The sequence below is a fragment of the Carassius auratus genome, unplaced genomic scaffold (genome assembly GCF_003368295.1).
Source record: "Carassius auratus strain Wakin unplaced genomic scaffold, ASM336829v1 scaf_tig00026308, whole genome shotgun sequence".
Lineage (NCBI taxonomy): Eukaryota > Metazoa > Chordata > Actinopteri > Cypriniformes > Cyprinidae > Carassius > Carassius auratus.
In genome coordinates, this window is record NW_020525505.1 from 4,521 (window position 1) to 32,025 (window position 27,505).

Sequence of the window (27,505 nt, forward strand, 5' to 3'; positions counted from 1 at the left end):
GAACAAGGCGCATGGCTGGCGTGGTCCCACTTTCATCACTGAGAAGCAACTGCAGGAAAGCAAGCAATTTGTGAATAAAAAGCTTCACTCCTGGAGGAGGATGGTCTGAGAGGGCTCAAGCTGCTCCTGCCTAGTTTGACAGGAGGGGACTACTGCCCGGGAGGGCTCCTCTTTTTTCTTTTAACTTTTTGCATTATTTTTTTAGGCAACAAAAAAGGGAGCGTATACAGTTATTTTCCTTTCCCAGTATTCTACCAAACACCCCAGCCCCATTTCCAAACCTGATTTTGTTTGGGTCTTACTTACTTTTTCTTTTTCTTTTTTGAGATTTGGGGTATTTGCCAAAACCTATTTCATGCATGTCCACTGGGGGCAGGTTCAACTTTGATGATGGGGGATCATACTGTGGAGGGTGGGAAGAGGGAAAGGCCCATGGCCATGGCATCTGTACAGGACCCAAGGGCCAAGGCGAGTACGCAGGCTCTTGGAGCCATGGCTTTGAGGTGGTGGGCATCTATACCTGGCCCAGTGGGAACACCTATCAGGGGACATGGGCGCAAGGTAAGCGCCATGGAATTGGAGTTGAAAACAAGGGCAAGTGGGTTTATAAAGGCGAGTGGACACATGGATTTAAGGGACGCTATGGTGTGCGGGAAAGCACAGGAACCAGTGGCAAATACGAGGGTACATGGAACAATGGCCTACAAGATGGATATGGAACAGAGACATACTCTGATGGAGGTAAGAGTCTTAAGTTAATTTTGTAAAGAATTACAGTTTGTAAAAAGATACAACAAATTGCTGACACCTCTGCAATAAGACAATTATTGCACTCCAAACTGAAAATGTTGTCATAAATTTACTCACTCTCTTGTTGTTACAAACATGTATTACTGTCTTTCTTCTGTGGAACACCCTAACATTGGACCCCAGTGTTCTTCATACTATTTACTTGTGTGTTCCACAGAAGAAAGAAAGTCATACCGGTTTGGAATGACATGGAGGTAAGTAAATGTAAAACCTCCCTTTAATGGCAAACACAAACACACTCTTACAGCAAAAAGATATTTCTAGAATACCTTGTGATTTCCATTTTTGGACCTTTCACCATTTTGTTTAATTTTAATTTTTCCTCTACTCCTCATCATTCCAACAAGCTATTTCATCTGTCCTCCACAAGCTGCTGAGGAGATCAATTTGGAGGCTCAAATTAAGGCCAACTGGACATCTAGAAAGGCAGTGAAAGACAGAGAGAGAGAAAGAATGACAGATACCAGTTAACCTACAGGTCTTGCAAAATCCCTTGACAAAATCCTGGAACAGCCTATTTGAGCTGTAACAAAGTGTCCGGTCCAGTGTTCTGGAGATATTACAAACTAAGATTACCAAAACAAAAGTCAAGAACTCTTGGCAGATAACTTGACTCTGGCAAGATGATACAAAGGCTAGATAACTGACAAAGACCAATGGCCATGAAAGTAACATTTAAACAAGTAACTTACTTACTTGTAACAACTAAAACCACCACAGTAGCATAACTTGACTTAACATCTGTTAATATTAACATCTCTAACTGGCCAAGAAAAAAGATTTTTCTGTCAGTGAATATTCATTAAAAATTGCAGTCCTGAAAAGTAAATGCATACTTGTCCAAAGTGGCCTGAACTGAACCCTCACATCTGTACCTTTTTGTAAGTAAAATCTGATTTCATCACCCTTACTGGTAAAGATTCCATTTTAATGCATGATACAACATTGAACCACAACTATTAAAGGGATAGGGATAGTTTTTTCACCTTCATTTAATCTGAAACCTGCAGAAGAAAGTCACTGGGGTCCAAAACTATACTGGAACACACTGACATTCATTGTATGGCCAAAATACACTGAAATATATTTCATAACATTCTTTTGTATAAGTCAACCAGGTTTGAAATGACATAAGAATGAGTAAAAGAAGTGTTTAGTTTTGGAGGAACTGTCCCTTTAATTAAACAGGTAGAGTAGGAGTGCGTATAGGGATTCATGTAGCTATGATATACTCATATATAGATTTTTTTGTCTCATAGTTCTAAAGGTATGCAACTTCAAACACCCTAAAGATATTTTGTCAATAAAGTAAAATCAGCACCCTTTTTTTTCAGCACTGTTTTTAAGTTGAAGATAGTGTGGATTCTGGTGTACCTATTTTTGGAGCAGCATAACCTGTGTCTCTCTTTGTTTTATTCTCCCAATCTCCCTGCATTATGGAAGTGTTGCCTGTGTGTCTTTTACAGCAAGTTGCTGTGGAAACGCACACAGACTCTGGCAGCGGGTCAGCGTGTCACTGGAGACTCAGTGCTCGCCACTCTGATTGGCTGGTTGACTCGCTAATGGTGTTTACCTAATCTGGGCCACTTAATCAAGACCACAGTAAGCAGGAAGAGAAGACAGAGATTGACAAGAAAAAAAAAATAAAGAAAATGAGCCAGATAAGGGAGAGACAATACAGGAAGAGGTTAATAGGGCCACAAAGAGGTTACAGTGGCATTATCAGCTCTCAGTGCTGTCTGAGTACACTACAGCTGCACACACTAAAGCATCTGTTCACGTTACGACCTGAATTCCCCCATCACACTAAAGAGGACAGGTTTGAAGAGGGCAAGTTAGTTTCCACTGGCTTCTAGGAGGGACTCTCAAAGTATGCAATATCATAAACACACCTTTGTTCTAAATATAAACTGACATTTCTAAGCTTGCTGCGAGTACATCCTTTTATGTGATATTTCAAAATCTATTACCATTACATCACATGAATTAATCTTTGATTCAATAACATGTCTTGTCATGTTTTACCCCTCAGTCAGCACCTTAGGGATTACTTACAGTAAATGGCATTGTACAGGATACGGACAACTTTTGCTTTTACGGCTGATCTGGTTTCAGTTTCTGACGTAACCCTAATGATTAGTCAGACAGGCCAACAGTAGTGTCATCATGTCCATTCTGTAGCTCATATACAGCAATTCCCAGCACTGTTGCATCATGACCAAAACTCAAATGCTGATCAGTTTGGCTTGCGTTCTGCCTTTCTCGAAAGCAAATAGAAATACCAATCTAGCTTGACAACAAAAATAAACAATCTCATCAGTTATGTGGTTCAGATGGTCATATTGTTTATAATTCTAAAATGGGACTATTTACTTCTCACAGACATCACCTACATAGCGTTGAAAAAAAGAAGTCAAACCGAAATCCCCTTAAACGGATAACAGCCTGCTAGTCTATCTAGGCTTACAGGGAGATTTGGTTTTAAGTGTGGCTTTATTTTGTATTATGGGGCGTTGTCGCAAATACCATTGCCCCATATACATAACACACTGCCTTAATAAACAACACTTTTATGGCATTGTTTATATAAGACTGACAATGCAATAAAAGTATGCAGTTTGCATCAGGGAAGAGTCGCCTCTGGCATGCCACGTGAAGTGCTTGTTATTTCCAAAGCTATGATGAATGCCCAAATGATGGTTTATCTTACAGTAGGTTACGGATAAGAGATCTCTTTAGTCCATCTATGGATACAAACACCTGTTTCATTCTAAGAAGTGCACTGTCCTGGATTTAAGCATGGCCAGCAGATGTGTACTCTGCGAGAGTCTGACCTGCAGTCACACGCACGCAACAATTACTCTGAGGTGCAATTGCTGACTTTGTGAAAAAGACAAGAGATTAATAATTCATGGAAGAGCCGATCCAAACAGACTTTCTGCCTGCTTTGCGGGAGTCTGACTTTTCCTGGCATGAATTCTAATTAGCAATGTATGTGAGATATTTAGGCCAAGTGAGCCACAACGCCATAATTTCTTTAGACAGACGCGTCCCTGATCTCGACATGTGAAAAGGCAAAAACAAGAAGTATTCAACCACGAAACAGAACTGTGTGCATTGTTAAAGAAACAAATATAAATTCAACCCGGGGGAAGGCACGTGATTAAATCTGTCCTGTGATGTTTCCACGTCTTTGATCTTTCCGCATTAACCGTTTCCGTTCTGTGTGCCTCACGCCGTTGCACAATACATCTCATAGGCCTCCGGCAGAAACGCAAGCGAATTAGTTTTGACATGTGGGATGCAGGACTCATAGAAAGCCAATACAGGACCACTAATCACATAACCATGTAAGCCCATGTGAGATGTCCCATGCTCATACAAGGCTACTGCTGTCTGCATATACGCCATATACTCTTAAGTCAGCAAGATAATGACAGATCCAAGACAACATTTTCCTTTTTGCTATTGCATTCTCACTTGTATTGCTGTTTTCACAGCTGTGCAGTGATTCAATTAGATGTCCCTCTGATTAATACTAACATCTGTGTCCTCAGAGATAGACTGTATTGCATATTCACATCTTGGTTGGTTCAAAGAGTTGTTAGATTCATAAAGCAAGTGAACTGGCATCGACTTTGTGGCAAAAAAATACACGTTATATTGGATATTTAAACCTCTTAACCTCCTGAGACCCAGCAATCAAATAAAAACAAGGTTTGCCATATGTGCAAAAATACCAGATGTACGGATGAAATACCATACAGTTGCATCAGTTATGTTGCCTTTAACATCAACAATAAATTATATGGGAGTAATTTTCACCTCTCTTTTAACATTTGATAACCCAGTTTCTTTTCTTGTTAGTTGCACTGTATAAATTGCATTTCAGATTGTATTTTGCCTGCTGTTTGCTATATCATATCATTATAATATTACATTTGAAAGAAAAAAAAACAAGATTTCATATAAAACACTTTAAACTGTGATACATACGGTTTTAGCGATATTAACAAACAACTTATGTCCACTACAGTGAACGAAAATGAATTGCTGAGTCTCAGGAGGATATAAAACCCAACCGAAACAGGCAAGCTATACACCCACTCTTATCTTCAGAACCACGGAGAGCGCCAGCAGCGCGCCGGTGTCGTGACTGTTCTCCCTCTATCTCTTTCTCCCTGAGAGGAGCTTTCCCACGATATCATAGTAATACAAGAGAACACTTTCCAACGATTATCTAACAAATTTTCTTCATTAGGCCTGCCTATCATGCTGTTTACTTATAACACCTCTTTAACTGCCTCTTTTAATGAGAAGTTCCTATGGCTACCTGCAGAATTATCAAAGGACTAGCTGATTGCTTGTGTTTTTACCACGAGAGATCTCACTTTCTTTCACTGGGAAATCATACATGGGGGACATTTTAGCAATTCGTTTTGACCTTTAATAACCTATTTTTCTAATGTCAAAGGGGGCTGTTTGTTTAGTCTGAAATTAACAAATTTTTGCCAATCCAGATTGTTGATTTTTATCCTGACAGTCCATTTCATAAAATATTATGTCAGTTATGGATCAGTTAATGACCAAAATGTTAGAAAACAGCATTTTGTTTACCTCTTCTGATGAAGTACAATAAAAATTTTAATTTGACAAGACAAAACAAAAACTGTATTTACACAAATTATCCTATCCAAAAGTTAACATACCACTGGTTCTCTATACTGTATGTTCCATCTTTGTATTACTGAAGCGGCACCACTTTTCTTGACCAAAATCCTCCAGGTACTACAGGTTTCACAGCATGCTCTGAATGTTTGCAATGGCCAAAAAAAAAAAATAATAATAATAAAAGTTATTGATGAATGAGGAATTAACACATGCTATTAAAAACAAATTATATGTAAATTCTTTAGCATGACAATTACAATAAATGTGTACATTTGTATTCTGTCTATATAAATATCTCTAATGCAGCTACTTCAAGGTTATACTAAATAAAATAAAAATGCTATCTGAAATGCTAACATCTTTCAACATAAACAAATAAAAGGAATATGTAAATTATGAGCTTAAATGTAAGAACTGAATACTAACAAACAAGCCTACTTAATGTTTCATTTGTAAACACAGTGAAATATAATTTTGTAATTAATAAAATGTGCATCACAGAATCCATCAATATAATATAATGTTAAGTGTCACCAATACTGGGCTTTTCCTGCACATCTTGTTACAAAACAGTGAAGACTGCTTCTTAATTTCAGTCGCTGTGACTTGGGGACTCTGCCTTACGTCTCCAGGGAACACAGAACAGTTCAAAGGCTAATCAAGGACAAGTTCCCCCACCAGATACTTCAAACGGGAGCTTGTTATGTACAAAACCATTTCAGCCGGTGGGCGGATCTTGTCCTCAGACCGCCAGACTCCGAGTTGGATGCTTAGTTTTGTGTCTGTGCTGCTAACGTTGTGCTCATCAATCAGAGCACAACCGACGTCAGCAGTTTTACATCACTGTCAGACAGTCTTTATTCTGGAAGGCCTGCCAATGCATCATAATCAAAAAATTATATCGTCTAAAATCCATTGAACTATCTATTAGATTTGCTTTTGTTTAAAGGACATTAATGTTACTGATTATCCAAACAAAAAATGCTTGCTATACAATAATTCTGTGGAGATTTATAATTGTGAAAAATGAGAGCAGGAAAAAGATTATTTTATTTGTGGCCTGTCAAATTTACAATAATGTTGTAATATTTAGCTACCGTTATCTCATAATCTTGAGTTATTTTATTCTTCTGAAATGTTACCGTTAAATCTGAAGTGAGCAAAAGTGTGCATTAGATAATGAATGGAAGATAGTGAGTGTGAAAGAAATACACGGTGAATGTTTGGGAGGTGTGAACTGATGCCTCCTCTCTTTCTATGTGTCAGTGTGTGCGGGAATTTTCCAAGCTAATCCCATCAGTTTAGGCCTGCGTTTGATCTACATATCACACAGCACGCAGCTGCTGCCCGACAATATGAAGCAAGCATCAGCCAGATGTTGGCCAACTGTCGGCCACTCCGCCGGAACGCGGCATCAGAATCGCAGCAGTACAGGCCTGTGACAGTGTGTCAGTTTCCTGTTCTCACTTCAACTGCAGTACTCAGCCTGCAAGTAGCCCCCTTCTGATAAAATTATTAAATCCTTGAAGGGTAGAAAGAAAGAAAGAAACGGACAGTCAAACGGAAATAGACAGAACAATCGACAGATGAATGAATGAAACGATAGATAGATAGATAGATAGATAGATAGATAGATAGATAGATAGATAGATAGACGCTGTTAAAGAGGAAGATCTGTGTTAGGGCTGTTTCTAAGCCAGGAAAGTACGTATATTAAAGTGGGGGGCTGGGAAAATCCACCAAGCACAGCTCCAGCCCCATCGAGCCATCCAGCAGCCCTCGCTGACATGCCAACCCACAGAGATCAATACAGGCAGAGGGAATGGGGGCGTTCATATGGCTGTATGTGTATGCATGTAGCTAACGGGGTGAGAAAGCTGATAATGTATAGACAAAAAGGATGGGAGAAAAGAAAAGAGGGTGAGAACAAATATGAGATGGTGAGATAACGGAAGTAGCACAGTGAGCTGTGTGTATGGCTGCCACAGTAATAGTGCCAGCATGTTCTAGAATGTTGGCCAGGATGAATCATCAGCATGTAGGGATAGTGGTTACATCAGAGGTGATCTCACAGAGCACTAAAAACTACAGGACAGATCAGGTGGATGGTGAATATACACCTTCCGGCAGATCCATGCTAGGTGAGCACAAACTCTTAAAGGGATAGTTCACTCAGTTTACTCACCCTCATGTTATACTAAATTTCTTGATTCTGTGGAACAAAAAAAACAAAAAAACATTTTATTTAAATAACCTGAACACTCCTCTTACATTACATGGTCATTATATCATCAAAAAAACTTTTGTGTTTATTGAAGAAACAATATCATACAGTTTTAAGAGTGAGTAAATAATTTTTGGGTGAACTGTTCTTTTAAACATGTCTGTATGAGATAATATTATCCTAGATTTCAGCACCATGGAGAGAGACATTCTGTAACTGGATTTGGTTCTAAGTGCTTCACCCACTTATAACTTTACTTGGCATCTTAAAGACAAAGTGTTTAACTGATATGAAACAAAAACTAAATATACAATGACAGCTAACACATTTTTGTCTTAAATGATAATATCTTAAATTATCTCAGTTTGAGGGCTTTCTTAGCAGATATTGATATATGCCAATAGTTGCGATTAATTAAGCACCAGTCCTATAATGAAACAACAACTGTAAGCATTAAAATGCTCTTTTTCTTCTTCAATGACAACATTTTCGGATTAAGGCCCATCAGTCCTGTTTTTCTCACCTGCAAGTGTAATTGGTTACCCATGTCACTTAATGAAAGTTCTAAGATGGGGATTCATCATGACTCCCGACAGAAAGATCAGGCTGCCAGCACCATAAAGGAAATTTTACAGAACGCAACATTCCATTATTTTGTTGGCACACTCACCAATAAATAACACTACTGGCGGCTAAATTGATGGGCACTGTGATACCTCATGGACATTAAGATCGATAAGATGAAAACTTGGTCCCTTGAGGCTCCATCACAATAAGCGAAATAATGGAGCCAGGTCTGGAGATCATGGCTGCCAAAAACACTCTTCCACTGTTGCCATTATGGCACTTCCTGTGCTTGCTGTTGATGAGGTTGGTCATGCTGATGACGCTACTAGTGATCACAGCTGTAGCAATGGTGCGTCTCAGGGGCATTATGCACATAATTTGATAGTTCGGCAAAATGAGACAAAATGTTTTTATTTTACATAAGTATTTAACAAATATTTTAAGCTGATATACAACATTTGCACTGTATGTTTCAACATAGATTTCTATAGCAAAGTACTAGGCACATTATCCACATTATTTTTATGCACTGCCCTACAACATTTCATTCTTTTTTTTCATTAAGTTGTTACTCACTCTCGTCGCGTGGCACAGAAGTAATGAGAGAAGCATTTTATTGAGCTCACAAGGATTATTACTGTTTGTGCCTGGAGAAACACACACTACAAACCTCTCCCAACTGTATTGAGTTACTGAAAAGGCACAAACATATTACAGAGATGTGAATTGCAGTATGATCTCCCTGGTGGTTAAGTTTATAGTATCAAGACAGGTAAAAGGGCAATTAACCTTTCAAAATACTAAGTGCCTGCAGCTAAATTGTTGTTTTGAATGTCCTTTGGTTTTCGATCATAATCACAAGGTAAAATGACCAAAACTCAAAGCACCTGTTTGTTAGCACACAAGTTCACAGAAAGGTTTCACTGATATTTTCTGCAAATGAACTCGGCTCCACAAAATCTTCTATTGCCATCAGTTATTTAAGCTACATTTTAACTGTCCATGAATAGGAAGAAATAACTTGGGACTTGTCAGTAGATGTGAAACCCAGGGTCCAACAGGGTTGACACTATTGTTGCACCTGGCTGTTTTTCTAGTCCCCAAAACCATTAGAAAAGACTGATTTCTTTGACCATAATTCATGCTTCTTACCACTGCAGGTAAAAGGCAGCCTTTTCAGACAGTTTTCTTTATATAATGCTTTCTCCAGCATAGTCACAGGCCAACAGACTATCAGAGCTTAAAACATGAGGCAACTCTCCAAACTGAAGAAACCTGAGGGCAGCAGACTCAGCAGGGTTACCCTGGGATTCACATCTGCTGCAGTTCCGCAAAATCCTGCAAGAGACAACTTGATTGCTGATTCGTAGTGTACATGTCTAAAGTAGTCTCTTATTTCCTGTCTTTTCACTCAGGGACATACCAGGGCCAATGGGTGGGTGGCATGCGGCATGGATACGGCGTACGGCAAAGCGTTCCGTATGGCATGGCGGCCGTCATCCGTTCACCCCTGCGTACCTCCATAAACTCTCTGCGCTCCGAGCACAGCAATGGCACAGCTCTGCTGACTGGCGATCGGGCGCCTGTGGCTGGCATGGGGGGTGGCGGTGTTCTAGCAGCGGGCAGCCCGGCTGTATCCCGCGGAGGCTTCGTTCTGATGGCCCACAGTGAGGCAGAGCTATTGAAGAACAAAAAGAAGGGCCTGTTCCGCCGCTCACTCCTGAGTGGTCTCAAGCTGCGAAAATCCGAGTCCAAGAGCTCATTAGCCAGCCAGCGGAGCAAGCAGAGTTCCTTCCGCAGCGAGGCCGGAATGAGTACGGTGAGCTCCGCCGCATCTGACATCAACTCAACCATCAGCCTAGGCGAAGGGGAGGGTGAGCTGCCAGTAGGCGAGGATGATGTAGACGCCACTACCACCGAGAGTTATGCTGGCGAATGGAAGAACGACAAGAGGACAGGATGCGGGCTGAGCAGGCGTTCGGATGGACTGCAGTACCAGGGCGAGTGGTTGGGCAACAAGAGGCATGGCTACGGATGCACCACCTTTCCTGATGGCACCAAAGAGGAGGGCAAATACAAACAGAACATGCTTGTCAGCGGCAAACGCAAGAACCTCATCCCACTACGTGCCAGCAAGATCCGCGAGAAAGTGGACAGGGCGGTCGAAGCAGCGGACAAGGCCGCAGACATTGCAAAGCAGAAGGCAGAGATTGCGCTCTCAAGGTAAGATACAGGGTCTTACTTCGAAAATATATCTTTGCTAGCTACTTGTTGACCTCAAAAAGCACTCCACCCCAATCCTAACATACTTTCTCAAAGCAAACCAAGGTGGTTTCCTAATCTTAGGGTGAATATAATGCTTTAAATGATTTTACTAGAGTGACTCCTGATTTTTATATGGTTCAAAGACCAACTTGACAAGCTCAATGTTTGTGCAATCAAATGCTAATGTACTCTTAAAAGTTGAGTACACAAATATGTAAGTACACATACATGTTTCAAATAGACCAAAAATGTTGATGATTAAGTAGACATCATTTTGTCCAATAAGATCCTCTAGAATAAGTACAGTATGTCTCTCCCATCTGCAACAGACTATCAAGTACTTGGGCTCATGGCCATAATGTAGATACACTGACACATTTCTTTTTTAAATAAAGTTTGGGCGCTTTTCCAAATAAGCTTTAGTAACATGAACCTATGTACAAGCTAGTTGGTTGCAGGTGGTATAAAGCCCAAGTATACTTCAGTTTTGAGGCTAACACTTAGTGTATTGTTTTTCAAAATATACTACATTTGATACTATGGTTGAGCACAAGGCACTCAGTAGAAAGATTAATTATTTTCCACCTGTCTGTGCTATTTTTCTCCACGAGTTATGACTGATACAAATATTCTACAAAACATTTGATTGGACAACATCTGTATAGTGCACGATGAGTCATCGATATTTTCAGCCCATTTTCCTGGTAGAGCAACATTATAAATTTGCAATGTAAAAATGCACATATGTGCTAAAAGCTCATTTTATTAACTCTTAGGAGTATGCAAGCGTATAGATGGCTTCAAAACTAACTAACATGGACTTTAACTGAAACTATTCTTAAATTAATGGAGTCTTAAAATACACACCGTGTTACCTTGGCATTAGCACGCACACTCAAACATCTGCTTGGACTACACAAGTGCTCGTTGACATAGTGTATCGTTCTACAACATTCATCCTCTCAATTCTTTACACTGCATCCAAACACAGGGCCATATTTCTAGCGGTTTCTTGGGACTTGTTAAATAGGCCTTGCTGGTGCCGTTCAGTGGTGTGGTTGCTAAGGAAACGTGAATGATTTGTGTCGGTGTCAGCGTGGAGAGAGAATACATAAGTCGGGATCCACTTAATGAGAGTCATGTAGATTCTGGGTGTAGCAGCAAGCTGACTGATGTCTGTATTGATGCAGAGCAACAGTGGTACAATCAATAACATGGACATGTGGAATGCCATAGTCATAAATTGTCTGACGCTGTTAGTGTGTGTCCATGTATGTGTGTGTGTGTGTGTGTTTATTAACCCAATACAGATTGGTTGAATATTAAATGCTAATTCAAAAATGGAAGCATTTTTAACGTTGTTGTCTCCATGTCTGGTTTTGTTGATGTTGTAGACCAGAGATTTGTTTCCCAACCTTTGTGGTCTTAGGTAGCAATACAGTGGCATAAATAAAGTTCAAATGCTCCTTCATTGACACCAAAACAGAAATGTGTTCTATGACGTGAAATTGTACTGTAAAAGGGGAGAAGAAAAAAATAAAATAAAATAAAAATAATTTAATGTAGTTAATTAATGTAGTTTCATTATTTTAATCTTTTGGTAGCCTTAATATTTAATATAAAAAATAGTTAATCCAAAATAGTGTTGTTATTGTTAACTAAAACTAAAATTGATTAAAATATATTTTTGTTAATGCAAATAAAATAAAATAAAAGTAATAAAACATAAATGTTTAAAACTTGTTTCTTATTGAACTAGAATTACTAAAAGTTAAACTGTAACAAAATAAATTAAATCTACAAATAAAACGACAAAATTTTAAACTAAAATATATACAATACAGTTTATGAATATATAAAGTATATAAAAACCCTTAAAATATAAAATATATAATAGGAAGAAAAATATTATATATATATATATATATATATATATATGTGTGTGTGTGTGTGTGTGTGTGTGTGTGTGTGTGTGTGTGTGTGTATAAAAAATAAAAAAATACTATATAAATAATACTTTTTAAAAAATGTACATGTAGTCATTGTTTACTCAACCTAATTTTGTTCCAAACATTTATAACCTTTTTTTTTAAAACTAACGATTCTGGTTAGTGAAAGAAATATTTTTTGAGTCAGATCTCTTAAGTGGATCAGTTGATCTATTCACAGATCAGACTAATTCAACTCACTGAATAGAAGCCAATTCAAATGCAAAACAACAGTTTGCATTCGAATTTTTATTTAATAATGAATTACATTTCTGTTTGTTTCTCATTTGAAGCTATAGAATGACTCCAGGAGAGCTGAAATATTGCAAACCGGTCTTATGAACCACATTTTCAATATGTTTATGGTGCTTTTGTATTTCCACCATTCATTGTAACTGCATGGAAAACAGCAACTAGGACACTCTTCAAAATATCTCCTTTTGTGTTCCACAGAAGAAACATCAAGGTTTAAAACAACATAAGAACGAGTCAGTAATGACAGAACGGTTCATTCTTAGCTAAACTATTCCTTTAAGACTCAGTTTTATATATATATATATATATATATATATATATATATATATATATATATATATATATATATATATATATATATATATATATATATATATATAAAACTGAGTCTTAAAGGAATAGTTTAGCTAAGAATGAACCGTTCTGTCATTACTGACTCGTTCTTATGTTGTTTTAAACCTTGATGTTTATATATATAAAGAACCAAAGCTAAATCTAAATCTTTCCAAGAACCCCATGGAGTTTGGTATATTCTCCAGACTGGGAATCATGGGTCTAGCATGGGTTGTTTTGGTGACTCATGGGTCAGCAGAAGAAAAAGGCGATCGGGATAGGGTTCAGGAAGAGAAATCAGAAGCGAGAGAGACACAGAGAATCAGAGATTTCCGCATTATGCCAAGAGTGCTAGAGACTTGCTGGAGATAGACCAGCAAGGCTCAATTGGATCTAAGCCAGTTCGCCTATTTTTTTCACTCTCTCCATTTCAAACCCAATCCCAACCGCTCACGAACTCACAGTAGCTTATAGCCTCACACATGTTGCGGACACACGCTGTGTGCATCCATGTGATCTGTCCATACAGTACGTTAGGGAAATGTGTGTGTAAGCACATATGTTGAGTTCATGTGCTCGTGCCTGCCCATTGATGGCGGCTGCATATGTTTGCGTACGTGTGCGCTCATTCAAACGTGCATAGGTATGCATGTGCTATATTAAGAGCTTCACTCACCCCACAAATCCCACTGACCTCATTATATTCTCAGCAATGCTATCACTACAGCTTAGCACTGGCCCTGCCGACACACGGAGCAGACACATACACACAGTGCTTGAGAGCAACTAATGAGATAAAGCTGAAACAGAAAAAAAGTCAAATAAAGCATTACACTGTGGTTTTATGGATTTTTCAGGTTCGTATTATCAAAGACTTCAGAAGGGACTTTGTTGTTATTACCTCATTTGTGAACTCTTAAGGAAATAAAATAAATGGAATGTTAAAAAATGTTTCATTTTCTTTGTTGAACTTGTTTTTCTTTTCAAAATTGTAAGTTTTATTTCAGTTAACAATGATTATTTTTAACTGTTTTAGACTACAACTGACATGAACTCAGAATTTACCCAAATGTTCCTGTAAATTAATTATTGGTTCATAATATTCAGAAAAAAAAAAAGAATTTTACAAATTTATGTGCACTCAAAAAATGCTTATTCAATAATTATTTGTCTCAAAACCTCTCACAAACCATAATTTGTACAGTGTAAAGAGTCATTTCATGTAATTTTTCATTTTTCCTCACAAGGTCCATTTAAATCAAGGTTTTCTGAACCAAAAACAGTCATAATTTAGCTTTCTTGGCCCTACAAATAGGCTTTTTTTTCCTGCTGTGCCTTTAAGACTTCTATGTAAATTCCCTCTTTGCATGTGAAATGAGAAACAGTGCTTTGCTGAGCTTACTGTGGGTTTCTTGGCCAGGACTCAAGTTTCTCAACACTCAATTGGCATCAGTGACGTGCATGGCTGGTTATTTGCTTTTAGTTTAGAACAGTTTTTACAATATCTTTTAGTTTTGATAACTATGTTTTGGATGTATACATGGAGCTCTTTTAGTTAAAAGATCAAGGAAAACTTGATTTCTAATTATTTAAGATTTCATACAATTCCAAAACACACAAATGCTGAAGACGAACACTTCCGGTATTAGACAAACATGCGCGCACGCAACACAAACAGGATGCAGGATAGACAAAATGACTGAGAAGATCACATAACAGTTAATCTGATTAGCTTCTTAGCGTCAACGTGGTCAAAGTAGCTACTACAGTAGACCTGCGCTGAGGCACTAGCACTAGAAGCAACCGTGAGTCATCTGCAAATGAAAGCTTTGTTCTGGTGGGCACGGGGCGGCTTATTTGGGTCATCCATAGAGATTAGGGCTTTGTTGTCATAAGACGGCCATCTCTGGACTCCATTATGAAATTATAATAGTATTATTTAGCGCAAAGGCGACCACCCACTTTTTTTTTTCAGAGGCCCTGCTTTTGTATTCATCCCATTAAATTGAATAACATTAAAATACAAAAATACATATAAACCTTGAATTCTTCCGATCAGCTGTTAATACCAACATTTAATTTTGAACAAAAATGAATCAAATAACAACATGTGATTCTAAAATTCTTAACTACTCATCCTACAGTATGAATCTTTTCAAATGATGTAAGAGAATCAATAAAATATACAGTTTGTGTGTGTGTGTGTGTGTGTATGTGTGTATAGAGAGAGAGAGAGAGATTTGAAGGGGGGAAAGAAAAATTTGTACAAATAAATAAATAAACAAACAAACAAAAAACTATATACTTCCCTGGTTAATTAATTACATTTGAAACTTTTAAAAAGTTATATATATATATATATATATATATATATATATATATATATATATATATATATATATATATATATATATATAAATGTAATCATGTTGGAAATGTAATCATAGTATTATTATATATATATATATATATATATATATATATATATATATATATATATATATATATATAATACTATGATTACATTTCCAAAAGAGTATTGTCTAATTAAATATGCAATAATTTGCACATTTCAAAAACAGAAATCTGAATATTAAAGTCAGGTTTAAAATTTTATAATTTTGTCGACATATTCGAGTCATAGAGATCTTTAATTTCCCAATGCATCACTCGATAAATCAGAAAATACTGTCAACAGCCAGAAGAAATTTTTTTTTTTAAAGAATACAAATTTTATAATCAGCAAATTATACACTGTAAAATCCTTCAGCGTTTAGATGGAAAAAAAAACAACTACAGACTAGTTTGTTCTATGTAAGTCCTAACGAAGTAGAGATTTTAGGTGCATGAGAAAAATATTTTATAGTTTTTAAAAGGTACATTAAATCTACACATGCAAATACATGAAGTGTATTAAAAATTAAACATTTTAAAGTGTATATTGGATGTTTTCTCTCCACTAGTCTGAAACAACACATTATGGAAAGCCAAATAGCCCAAAATCTATATTTGTATAGATCTATATGTACATTTACCCGTAGTGTATTGCCTTAATTTCAGAGTTAATAATCTGCATTGAACATTGACATTGATGTTTAAACGTGAATGGTCATACGTCGTGTTAATGCTCACGTTATTTTAACGTCATAATCATTGACTGTTTCTAAATGTCCCTGGACTGGGGCAAGAGATTTGAATTGCGAATATTGGCATACATTAGCTCTTTTTATGTCAAAAGTGCAAGAAAAATCTTGTTTTCCATTATAAATGCTGTTTCAGGAGACTGGAAGATCCATCTTTTTAAATTGATAGATCAGTTGTACTGTAGGTTGTGGATGTGTGAATTTGAGCTTAAAAAAGAACAGAGGGTGTTCAGATCATTTAGCAAAGACACGAGAGTAGGAGAATGTGAATGAGAGGCAGGGCTCTGCGTGCATGAAAGAGAGTGAAAGAACCGATGGGAGGTGCCTGCACGTGTCTGAGTGTCGAGAGGAAGGACGGAAGAAAAAAAGAGTGAGAATCTGTGTTAGATGAGAGCGTTTACACGTGGATGTGTGTCAAATGAATGTGTTAAAGGGGAAGTTCACACACATGACAATTCATTTGATCCAAAATGCTGAAACAAAACCCTTACGATTTACTTTCTTCAGCGGAATACAAAGTACATTTTTGAAAATATCCTGGCTACTATTGTTTATATATATATATATATATATATATATATATATATATATATATATATATATATATATATACACATACACACACACACACACACACACACACACAGTGTAATGAAAGTGAATGGAGATTGCCGAAGACACCTTAAAAACGCAATACAATGTAGAGGAAAATGAGTGATATTATTACAATTACTGTTTCCTACTTCAGTATATTTTAATGTAATTTATTCCTGTGATCAAAGCTGAATTTTCTGCATTCATGCTCCAGTATTCATTGTCAAATGATCCTTCAGAAATCATTCTAATATGGTTATTTACTGCGAAAGAAACATTTCTAATTAATAACAAAAACAGTTGTGCTGCTTAATATTTTTGTGCAAACCATAATCTTTTTTTTTTTTTCAAGATTCTCTAAAAGTAAAAAGCAAAAAAAAATAATTTATTTGAAATAGAAATCTTTTGGAATAATGTAAATGTTTTACTATTATTTTCGTACAATTTAATGCATCCTTGCCAAATAAAAGGTTTTGTTTGTTTAAAAAAAAGCTTAAATAAAAAATTCTTCCCAAAACTTTCAACAGTAATTATCTGAAAACAAAACTTCTTGACAACGTTGCTTCTCAAATAAATGCAATATCTTAACTGAAAAACAATGTGTGTGTGTATATATATATATATATATATATATATATATATATATATATAACAATGTGTGTGTGTATATATATATATATATATATATATATAACAATGTGTGTGTGTGTATATATATATATATATATATATATATATATATATATATATATATATATATATATATATATATATATATATATATATATATATATATATATATACATTTTCATTATGTGGAAAAGAGCAGAGCCTGGATATTCTTCAGAAAGTTCACCATTTGTGTTCTGCATGAAAAATTAAGTAATTCGGGTCAGGAAAAACACAACTGTGAAAAAATGACATGAATAAATGAATATTTAATTTGTGGCTGAACTTTCCCTTTAACTATATTGAGTTAGACAGACTTGCTGTAAAACAATGTTTAGTCGCTGTTTCAATCACAAAGTGTATAGAAACATTGCTATCGTTCAGCAGTATATAAATAGAGCAGCAACCAGCACAGCTCGACCCGATCTCACAGCACCTGGATCAGTGTGTGTGTGTGTGTGTGTGTGTGTTTGAGACGATACACACACCGTTTAGAGGCCCTATATTAGTGAATGGATGGTTTCTCACATCCAGCCCTCACTCTGACTGTACTCTTAACACCTCCAGAATCATCCCACAATCCTCCTCCTCTCATTCTCCTCTGTTATCTAATTGTTTGTCCTTTTTATACCCCACGCCATCTTATTCTCTCTCTCACTTTCTCTCCTCTGCCGTTGCCAGGACAACCGGCAAGGCACGAGGGGGGGGGGTGAATGCAATCCTAAGATCTCTTCATTCGACCTACCTCGCCGTATCTCAGCATCTCTGTCTCTCACACACACTCGAATGCTCTCGCACCCACATGTTCTGACCACACTACACGCTACAACCCCATTTAAACCTTCTCATGCTAAAACACTCTCACACACATGCACTTGGATTGGCTGGCTGGGTGAAGACAGCCTGGAGCAGAAAAGAAGAGAGTGCAATCGATGAGCATCGACATGCAATACTGCACCAAGACAGCCACTGCACAAACAAGGAGAGAGAATGAGACCTGGGGAAAAAGTTCAGTGAGAAAGGCAGAGCATCATCTTACCTGGGGTTCATACGGTTCATTTGCGTGAATATTCAGCCTAGAAGTCTGTTGAAACATAACATAACATGTTCATAAAAATGCTGAAAATAAGTCATTTTGTTACATTTTCCGGCAAAAATAATATTGTAATATTTTAAATTACAATTAAATAACATTTAATAATATATGAACAATTTTATTAATTGTTTAATAATAAAAAATTATTCAAATCATACAATTTTAAATAAATGCCTAAATTAACCACTAATCAATAAAATAAATAAAATGTAATCATGAATATTTAGTTTGAATGTTTATTCAATAAAATGTAATAGTATTTAATTATTAATGGTTTCATATTTGTAATATTATTTTCATTAGTACAATTTTAATTACTAATTTAACTATGTATTAATTTACTTCTAATAACTACTTATAAACTTTAACTACCAACAAAAACTATTACAAATTAAATTAATATTACTACATACTTTAATTTATAAAAATGTAAAAATGTTATTGATCGTTAAATAATAGTCATATTAATAAAATTAATCCATTTCAAAATTATTGACTTAAACAACTACTAATAAACTTAATTTAAAACTAAATAAAATCAAACTTATAATACATTTAGAATATTATTTGGCAAATAATTTGGATCAATAAATATTTTCCTATCATTTTATCTTGTTTTCTACTTACTGGTAATTTCTTACAGCACACAATCCAGCTACTATGATATCATCATCATCATGCAAAGTCGAAGTCTCGATCGCACAAAGGTAAAACAGATGGGTGTGATGAATGGGAATCACACATTAAAAGGCGAGGTTGTGAACACTAGCTCTCTTTTATTGTCTCAGACACAGACCACATTGATTTCCTCAGTGAATTATTTAGCAGCCGAAGCAAGCCCTGTTGCCTGTTCTTACAGGTCCAGATGGGAAACACTGAACAATACTTGTGTATTGTAGAGGATAATTGTAACAATTTGGGGGCTTTTGGTTATTTATTCAGAAAATGTTTAGCCTTTAAAAAATAATTCCCTCAAACACAACAGGCATTAGAGTAGGTTTCAATAAACCATTTTGCAACTACTTGACAGCATGTGATATTTACATTCGAACGTGGTTCTTTAAACTGCAGTAAAGTTGGTTTTCGGATTACAAAGTAGAGTCTTGGCAAGTTTACAGAGTTAAAACAAGTGAGAATTACAGTGTCAGAAAGGCATGACTCTGTGGAGTCCCGAGAGCATCTCTCAGAGCGAGGGTGTGTGACTGCTGTGTAATTGTTTGCCTTCAGCCTGTATTTATTGTCAACCCTTGGATAATCGGAGTGTCAAGATCTTGGTAGGCGCTGAAGCATGTGCCTTATCAATTTAATGACCGGATTGTTCATTGGCTAAACCATATGCTTGTGTGCGTTTTGCTATGGTCTGCTTCATAGAGCAAGGTTTTCCCAGTTAAAACTGAACAACCAATCACCATCCATTTAATGTGCTAGTACTATAATGGTGTAGACCTACATTATAGTATACTTTTTGCTATAGGATTACATACATTTCAATCTAAAAGTTCATTTAATGTGATATATTTTTGAGTAAAAATAGATTGGCCTATTCCAATAACAATAACAATAATTTGTGGAACTTGATCAAATATTGATTAAATTATGTCAGTTTGTGTTATGAACCAGAATGGAGCCAGAACTTGAATGAGAAAGAAGCCATGCTTAAGTATCTGGAAAAATAAAAATAAAAACCTTTCAGAGAGGAAAAAAAAAGAAAGTTATTACATTTTGATTTAAAAGGTCAGCTCAACCAAAAATTAAAAATTCTGTCGTTAATTACTCACCCACATGTCGTTCCAAACCTGTAAGTCCTTTTTTCATCTTCGGAACACAAATTAGGATATTTTGGATGAAATCCGAGAGTTTTAGTTATTTTTGTTTTCTTTGCACACAAAAGGTATTCTTGAAGCTTAATAAAACTAAGGTTGAAACACTGATGTCACATGGACTATTTTAACAATGTCCTTACTACCTTTCTGGGCTTTGAACGTGTTAGTTGTATTGCTGTCTATACAGAGTCAGGAAGCTCTCGGATTTCATCAAAAATATCTTCATTTGTGGTCCAAAGATGAACAAGGGTCTTAAAGGTTTGGAACAACATCAGGGTAATTAATGACAAAATTGTATTTTTTGGATGAACTATCCCTTTAAGATTAAACATGTGCATCGATTATTCATTTACAATAAGACCAGTAACTTTAAATATCCTTGGTCTTATTGTGATAAATAAACATCAGAACAGATTCAACTAAAATATTTACAATTTTGTCTATAAGTACATATACTGTGTATATAAATTGCACACTTCATCTTAAATGCAAGACCACAAGCTATGTGCTTTTCTAACTGCCCTGTCTTTCTCTCCACATTTCAACATCTTTGTCCTGGACCACTACGTCCACAGGACAGCTCATGCCAGAGGGAAAGCCGATGCCGCGATGACAGCAGCGCAGAAAGCCCAGGAAGAGTGCAGGCTGGCCCGGATCACCGCCAAAGAGTTCTCCCCCTCTTTCCAGCACAGAGGAAACAGTGAGTGCAACCAGCCGAGTCTGGAGACTAAAAATAACAGGGGCTTCAAACTGTTCGACGGTGTGACTAAGCTTTCCAGTTAGCTGTTAATGCTCAATATTCCAATAAGTTAACTTTGAAAACACAGTCCTGCATCATTTGAAAAGGTGCTAATATTTTCCATCGATTCTCAAACAGACAAGGACGATTTAGCGCTGATCATTTTATGCCAGCACTAGCAATCAGTCAGAGGTAGATTTATATAAGTGTGTGTGTGTAATAGTTCAGGAGAAGAATGGCAGAGTGTCGGTGAAAGCGTCTGTGTGTGTGAGTGGAGGTGCCAGATGGGTTCAGGACTGTAGGGGTTGATGCCCCTACTGGGACATGCGGGGGGGGATGAGTGATAGAAGAGGCAATAAGAAGATGAGGGGAGGTCAGCGCTGACCTTTCCGACAAACCCACGCGGAGCTAGCCAACATACACAATGAAATGTATGCATGCACACACAAAACCCACACACACATATTCACACCACCCACATACATAAACTCACATACTGTATAGGCAGTCACACTATCGGTCACTGTCACACCCCCACACATCTGCAAGAATTGATACACTCTCAGATCGCATCCCATCACAAAACACCCCTTTACAAGAGAGCTATAAGCACTCACGCTGTGCTGGATCAGTGTAAGCGACCTCCTGGAAGGGTTGATATTTCTAAATGATAAAGTTATGGCATGTGATGACCTTAGAAATGTTAGAACAAACTTGGTTGTGATGTGATGACTTGCAACAGATTTCTAAATGATGTTTGCAGTTGGAGTACAAGCCTTTACGAGGTTAAGTTGAAAGTTATGTACTTACGGGTGCATAGGGATGTGCGCCTGTAGCGCAAACAGACTTTAAAATCTTCGGGTCTCATTAGCGGAGCTGATTAGAGCAGCCATGGTGCTGACTCTGGAAAGCTTTGATAAGTTACACTGTATCAAGCTTACCAGGAACGGCCCATGTGCTTCAAGCATTCAAGGGTTGTACGGGGGAAAACTCACCCAAAAATTTTAATTCTGTTATGATTAACTCACTCATATGTGGTTTTAAACCTGCTAGCCAAATATTTTTTTCTTTGGAACACAGGAAGTGAATTCCTAAAGAATCTTCTTGCAGCTCTTTCCTATATTTCTACAATTTAAATAGTGACCAAAACTCAAATAAAGACCGTACCAGTATTAAAATTCCTAAATATGTTAAGCTACCAAACATACCTGTAATTTGCATGTTTGAACTGGCGCATCACTTTTGGTTTAGTGTCAATGACGTCAAACCTAGCATGGCACAACAACATAAGCCCAAAGTAATACAGAATGAAAATGTTCTATTCATAATGGCAATTATGATTATCCCAGAACATAGCACACGATTCATATGGGGAAAAAAGTTGCACTAAAAAGAGCAGTTCTGTAACTATGCATGTACTATACAAATAATAGGGCTGCTCTGATCACGATCGGCCGATCGTTAATGCGCATCTCGTCAGTAAAGCCGGTTCTCTAATCAGCGGTAAATTCCATCAGGTGTGTGATTTCACATAGAGCAGCTGTTACTACACAGAGCCGATGTTAACTGAGAAGATGCGCAAATAAACGCTGAAAATTAACGTGGATTTGCGCATCTTCTCAGTTAACAATGGCTCCGTGTAGTAACGGCTATTTTATGTGAAATCACGCACCTGATGGAATTTACCGCTTATTAGAGAACCGGCTTTACTGACGAGATGCGCATAACTATCGGCCAATCGTGATCGGAGAAGCCCTAACAAATAAGAATTTTATTTAGGTCTGCTTAAAATAATACTCTAAATTATGTAAATTTTTTTATTTATTTATTTTGTCCTGAAGACAGATGGAGGCTTATGCAAGGACATGTTCCCATCCCATACACCCCCTTTGCAGAAGGAAGTACAACAATTAAAGTGTGTGGCATGCCTACATGTTTTAAAATTAAAACTTGTCTCTCTGTCTCCGAGTAGGAGTGGAGTGCCAGCGACCCAAACAGCAGAACTCGAGCGAGAACGATGTGGAAGTTATCTCTAGTGGGACCGCGGATAGCACTGAGCTCTACATGAAGGGCTCCACACCCCCAGACCTTACCCCAGATCTGAGCCCCACTCCCAGTCGGCCCTCCACGCCTCCCCGAAGCCCGACCACCAAATCTACCCACCGCACCAAAAGCGCCCGTTTTCTGCGACAAACTGCAGTGGACGAAGAGCGTGGAGGAACTCAAGAGATCCAGGTGCTGATCGAGGGGAGAGGTGGTGGTGGTTCAGGTGGAGGTGGAGAGTACCTGAGGGCTAACAGTTGGAGCGAGGACAAGCATCCCTCCCGTGGGGGCAGTAGTAGAGGTGGTAGTCGGGGGAGCAGCCGTTCCACAACTCCTTCAGTGCAAGACGAGGTACGGGTTGGAGCGACACGGGCCAATGGCCACAAGCACTCCTCCAATCATAAGCCTCGAGACCACAGCTCCTCGAATCACAAAACCCAACGGGAAAGGAGGTCAGACAGACCCTCATCTTCCTGGACATCTCAACGGGTACATGGAGACAGTTTGGCTCATTCCCGTCTCTTAGAGCAGGATGAGGAAAAACTGAGCAATTATGAAATGGAGATGAGGCCGTTGCAGCCAATGGACTCCCATAACTCCCAAAAGCCCTGTGGGCATGGGGAAGAGTGGCACAGTCACTCAGAGTCCCGTGGACATACACAGCGACGGGGTAAAAATCGTGACCGGGAACAGGATGTCCGGGAAGCCTCAGGGCCCAGGGACGCCCAGGGGGGGCCGGCTCTGGACTCAGTGCAAAAGTTGGACAGTCTACGAGTGGGGGAAAAGCTAGAGGCTCGGCCCCTCCGTAGGGACCTCACACTCTCACCCCCACAGAAATCCCCACCTATTGCACTACAGCACGACGATGAGAATCACTCTCAGCTCAAAGTGAACTCGGTAAGTCAACATGCACTACACAGAAGACAGGAATAGTTTCCCCAAAATTGAAAGTTTTGTTATCATTTACTTAACCTCATGTCAGTCCAAACTCGCACGACTTATTTCTCTTTTTGTGCTGCAGTTAAGAAAGTAAGAAAGACTTAAATACATTTACAATAAAATACATTTACAGTAAAACTTAAAACATCTTTAAAAAGGATGCCAAACACCAAAAAACTCTGCAAGAGAGTGACCCTCCAGGTTCAAGATTGGACATCCCTACAGGTTTTGGAAAAACGTGAGATGACTAAATGGCGACCAAATCTTAATTTCCAGCTGAACTTTTGTTTAACTTAAGAAATAAATTCAAACAGGGGAATCATAACAGGTGGAAATTTGGGACTATTCTAAGGGCCCGAGGAGGGAGGGGGGCCCAAACGTTATTACTACCAAAGGGGGATGAGAAAATATGCTGTTCAAGGGGCCCAGAAACCAAAGCGGTGCCCTTAATTTTAAACATATTTCACGACTTTAACATTTCAGTAAACATTTTGTCCAATAAAACATTTGAATGTTGAATCATAAAATCCAATTACAGAATTTCAGATAGATCAAATACATTTCTAATCGACTGCAAATGCACCAGGTGTTTTAGTATGCATCGGTGCCTGAGAGCCCATGAGTAGAAAGAATAACCTCCACAAACACAGTGTAGGTGTTTGGAGTCCCGAGGGAATACAGGACCTGACAACAGCCCGTGACACACAACCCGGACACATATCCACTCTTTAAACTGGCCCCTTCCACTGCCTAGCGGCCCTACGATCTCTTGCTGCACTGAGAACACCTTGGTAACAGCAAATTGGCAATGTGGCTCCTTCCACAAAGCAGCTTTGCATTGGCTGTCCCACATTCTGTTGCTAGGGAACAGCTTATGCCTTGCTCGGGTTGTGGCCAATCAAGTGACAAGAGTGAGTTCTAGGAAGGAGGGGGTTTATGTTTGTAGCCGCAGAGAGGCAAGCAATGCAGCAGACTTGTGTAAGACAGGACAGGTTAACATGAAACATAAACACATCCACACAATAGCCAGCCCCGATTACGCTTTCAATGTTTTTAACAACATTTATACACCCTGGAGATATCTAAACAACTGATTAGCTTAGCACATGAGGAGGAAGAACAGGCCCTACACAACTGTCTGACTCTACAATAAAACAACTGTGGAGAGCAAAATGTGTTTGCTCAACAGGAAAATGCACTAAATATGACTCTATGAGATACGCTTGTCCTAATTCATTGTGCAAAATCAGCGCTCACGGCGTCTTCTTATCACTACAGTGTCCGGTTCGCTTGTCACAGCCTAATTTCATGCCTCACATGTGTCTTGCATGTGCAGCCCGCGTGTCCCTCTGCTCAATGGTTGTAAACATTGTCCAAGACACACTTACATGAGCCCATCAATTAAAAAGTGCGCTAGATAAACCCGGCTCTTTGGAAATACGTTGGTCCTTACGAGGGCTGGCACAATGCAGTGCAGACTCTCATTTCCATTGAGATAATACCGTATCTCTGGTGAGCCGAGGGGAATGGAATAATCATGCAGCTTTCTTTAAACATGCACTGTAGAGTGCAAATGTGTTTTGCAGTGAATCAAAGACTTTAGTATACTGACTGCTTAATACACTGTGGAGCAAATTCAGATAACAGTTGCGCAATTTTAGCATGTCATACTTCAGTGCAAAGTCACTCAGCAGGTGCAAAACATGCTAGAATATTGGCATGGCTATTTTATCCATTGTCATCCTGTATAAGCGCAAGCATGCCTCCTTTCAGTGCAAATTAGGTTAATAGAGAGCATTGTATTCACACAAAGTGAGTACTATTTGCTTGCCGCACTCAATGTTAACTATTTGCAGCGTACCCACAACCAAATAAAATAGAGAAGAGCTCTTTAAACAAACTAATATCCAGATGCACAGGGTAGTAGAGTACACTTTTGGCATTTTAAAGTTTGTGTGCCTAGACTGAAGCAATGCTGTACTATCCCAGGAAAGCTGCGTAACTCTAAAACATAGCATCATTTTCACAAGAAACAATTTAGTCCATACTGACTGCCCAAGGCTGGATGATTGTGATAGCTCATACATGTAAAGCCTGTAACTTTTGCTGTAATTATGTTGCCTTAATCCTCCATGGCTGTTATAAATTCACTGTAAACCATGGCTTCACAGGGGATGTTGCTTTGTAACCCACTATACACTATTTACTTATTTACCATGTACTCAACTACCTGTATGTAGTGTATGAATGATATAAGGTTATTTTGTCATTCACAAACAGAGTGTGATAGCCCCTCCCCCTTCATTTTGTTAAGTAAAACTGCGACAGTTGAGTGCATGAAGTGTTCAACATCCATACTTCATTTTTGGAGGTATTTAAAGTGCATTAAAGTGTAATTTTGGGGGGTAAAATGTAAAGTTTTTCATTTTGGAATCAGTGTGAACACACTACTCACACTATTTATACTATAAAAAGTTATAGAATAGTTCATAAATATGAGATTTTGGGACACACCTTAAGTGATTAGCTTGCCAAATGCAAGTGATTAGTTTGAAAAAAAAAAATACAAAAATATAAAAAATATATAAATTAATAATAATGTAATAATCTAGTTTAGTCGACATACATCATACAGCATTTTTTGTTAATATTTCTAATCAGGCAATAAAATGAATACCCGTTAAAGCAACACTATGTAAATTTGTACACCAGGCAGATTGTGTTTAAAACAGATTTTTTGGCTTGTTTGCATTCTTACCTGATTTGCATAATTTATTTTAGTGAATCAAGTTCTAAAACAATAAAACATGCAAATAAGCGCTATTTATTGTTTTGTGAAATGCACACTGTATAAACAAATACTGACCTTGCTCTTTTTTTCTTTCTCACTCAACAGGGCTCCAACTCTATTCTGGTAGTCATGGTGATTTTGCTCAACATTGGAGTCGCCATTTTGTTTGTCCATTTTTTTATTTAAACTCTGCATTGCCTATCAACTCCTCTTGTCCAGCTACACTTTTATCAAATCAATACTAGTGTCCTCACAACTGATCTGGTTCCGGCCCGTTTTTTTTTTTTTTTTACAAACTACCAGTGTACTTCTATTGAAGTTACAGGACGTCAATACGAGGACTGAGGAAGGCAACGACACAAAACTGGGCTCAGCAGTTCTGTCTGCTTTTCTGTCTCCAAAGAGCTCGTTTTGATTTCTTTTCTTTTGTTAAATCTGAAATAGTTACACGCACCCTTTTGAACTTCTAGTTTTTATCCTATGTATTCATTCACTCATTAATCCTGTTATAAATTGATATACTTGTTTCTCTTTTTCATATTCCTTACTTGCCTT

At 37.8% G+C, this 27,505-nt stretch overlaps 1 protein-coding gene across 2 annotated transcripts; it reads left to right on the top strand.

The window, feature by feature from the left end:
* Window positions 1-27,497, top strand: LOC113078675 (junctophilin-3-like). 2 transcript variants are annotated; one of them, XM_026251008.1, is made up of 5 exons: window positions 1-741; window positions 9,688-10,495; window positions 21,014-21,138; window positions 23,150-24,117; window positions 27,056-27,497. In XM_026251008.1, exons 1-5 carry the CDS (start codon window positions 360-362, stop codon window positions 27,134-27,136), a joined length of 2,364 nt encoding a protein of 787 aa, XP_026106793.1. In that variant the 5' UTR covers window positions 1-359; the 3' UTR covers window positions 27,137-27,497. The 2 variants fall into 2 exon arrangements, with proteins under 2 accessions (XP_026106793.1, XP_026106792.1); XM_026251007.1 differs by lacking the exons at window positions 21,014-21,138; window positions 23,150-24,117; window positions 27,056-27,497 and adding an exon at window positions 968-1,004 and having other exon boundaries at window positions 9,688-10,017.
* Window positions 27,498-27,505: the final 8 nt, after the last annotated feature.

Excerpts from the sequence above, each read along its gene's own strand:
- LOC113078675 (XM_026251008.1), top strand. The coding sequence starts at position 360 with ATGTCCACTGGGGGCAGGTTCAACTTTGATGATGGGGGATCATACTGT. Across the intron at positions 742-9,687 it reads AGAGACATACTCTGATGGAG|GGACATACCAGGGCCAATGG; the intron begins GTAAGAGTCTTA and ends CTTTTCACTCAG. Across the intron at positions 24,118-27,055 it reads CTCAGCTCAAAGTGAACTCG|GGCTCCAACTCTATTCTGGT; the intron begins GTAAGTCAACAT and ends CTCACTCAACAG.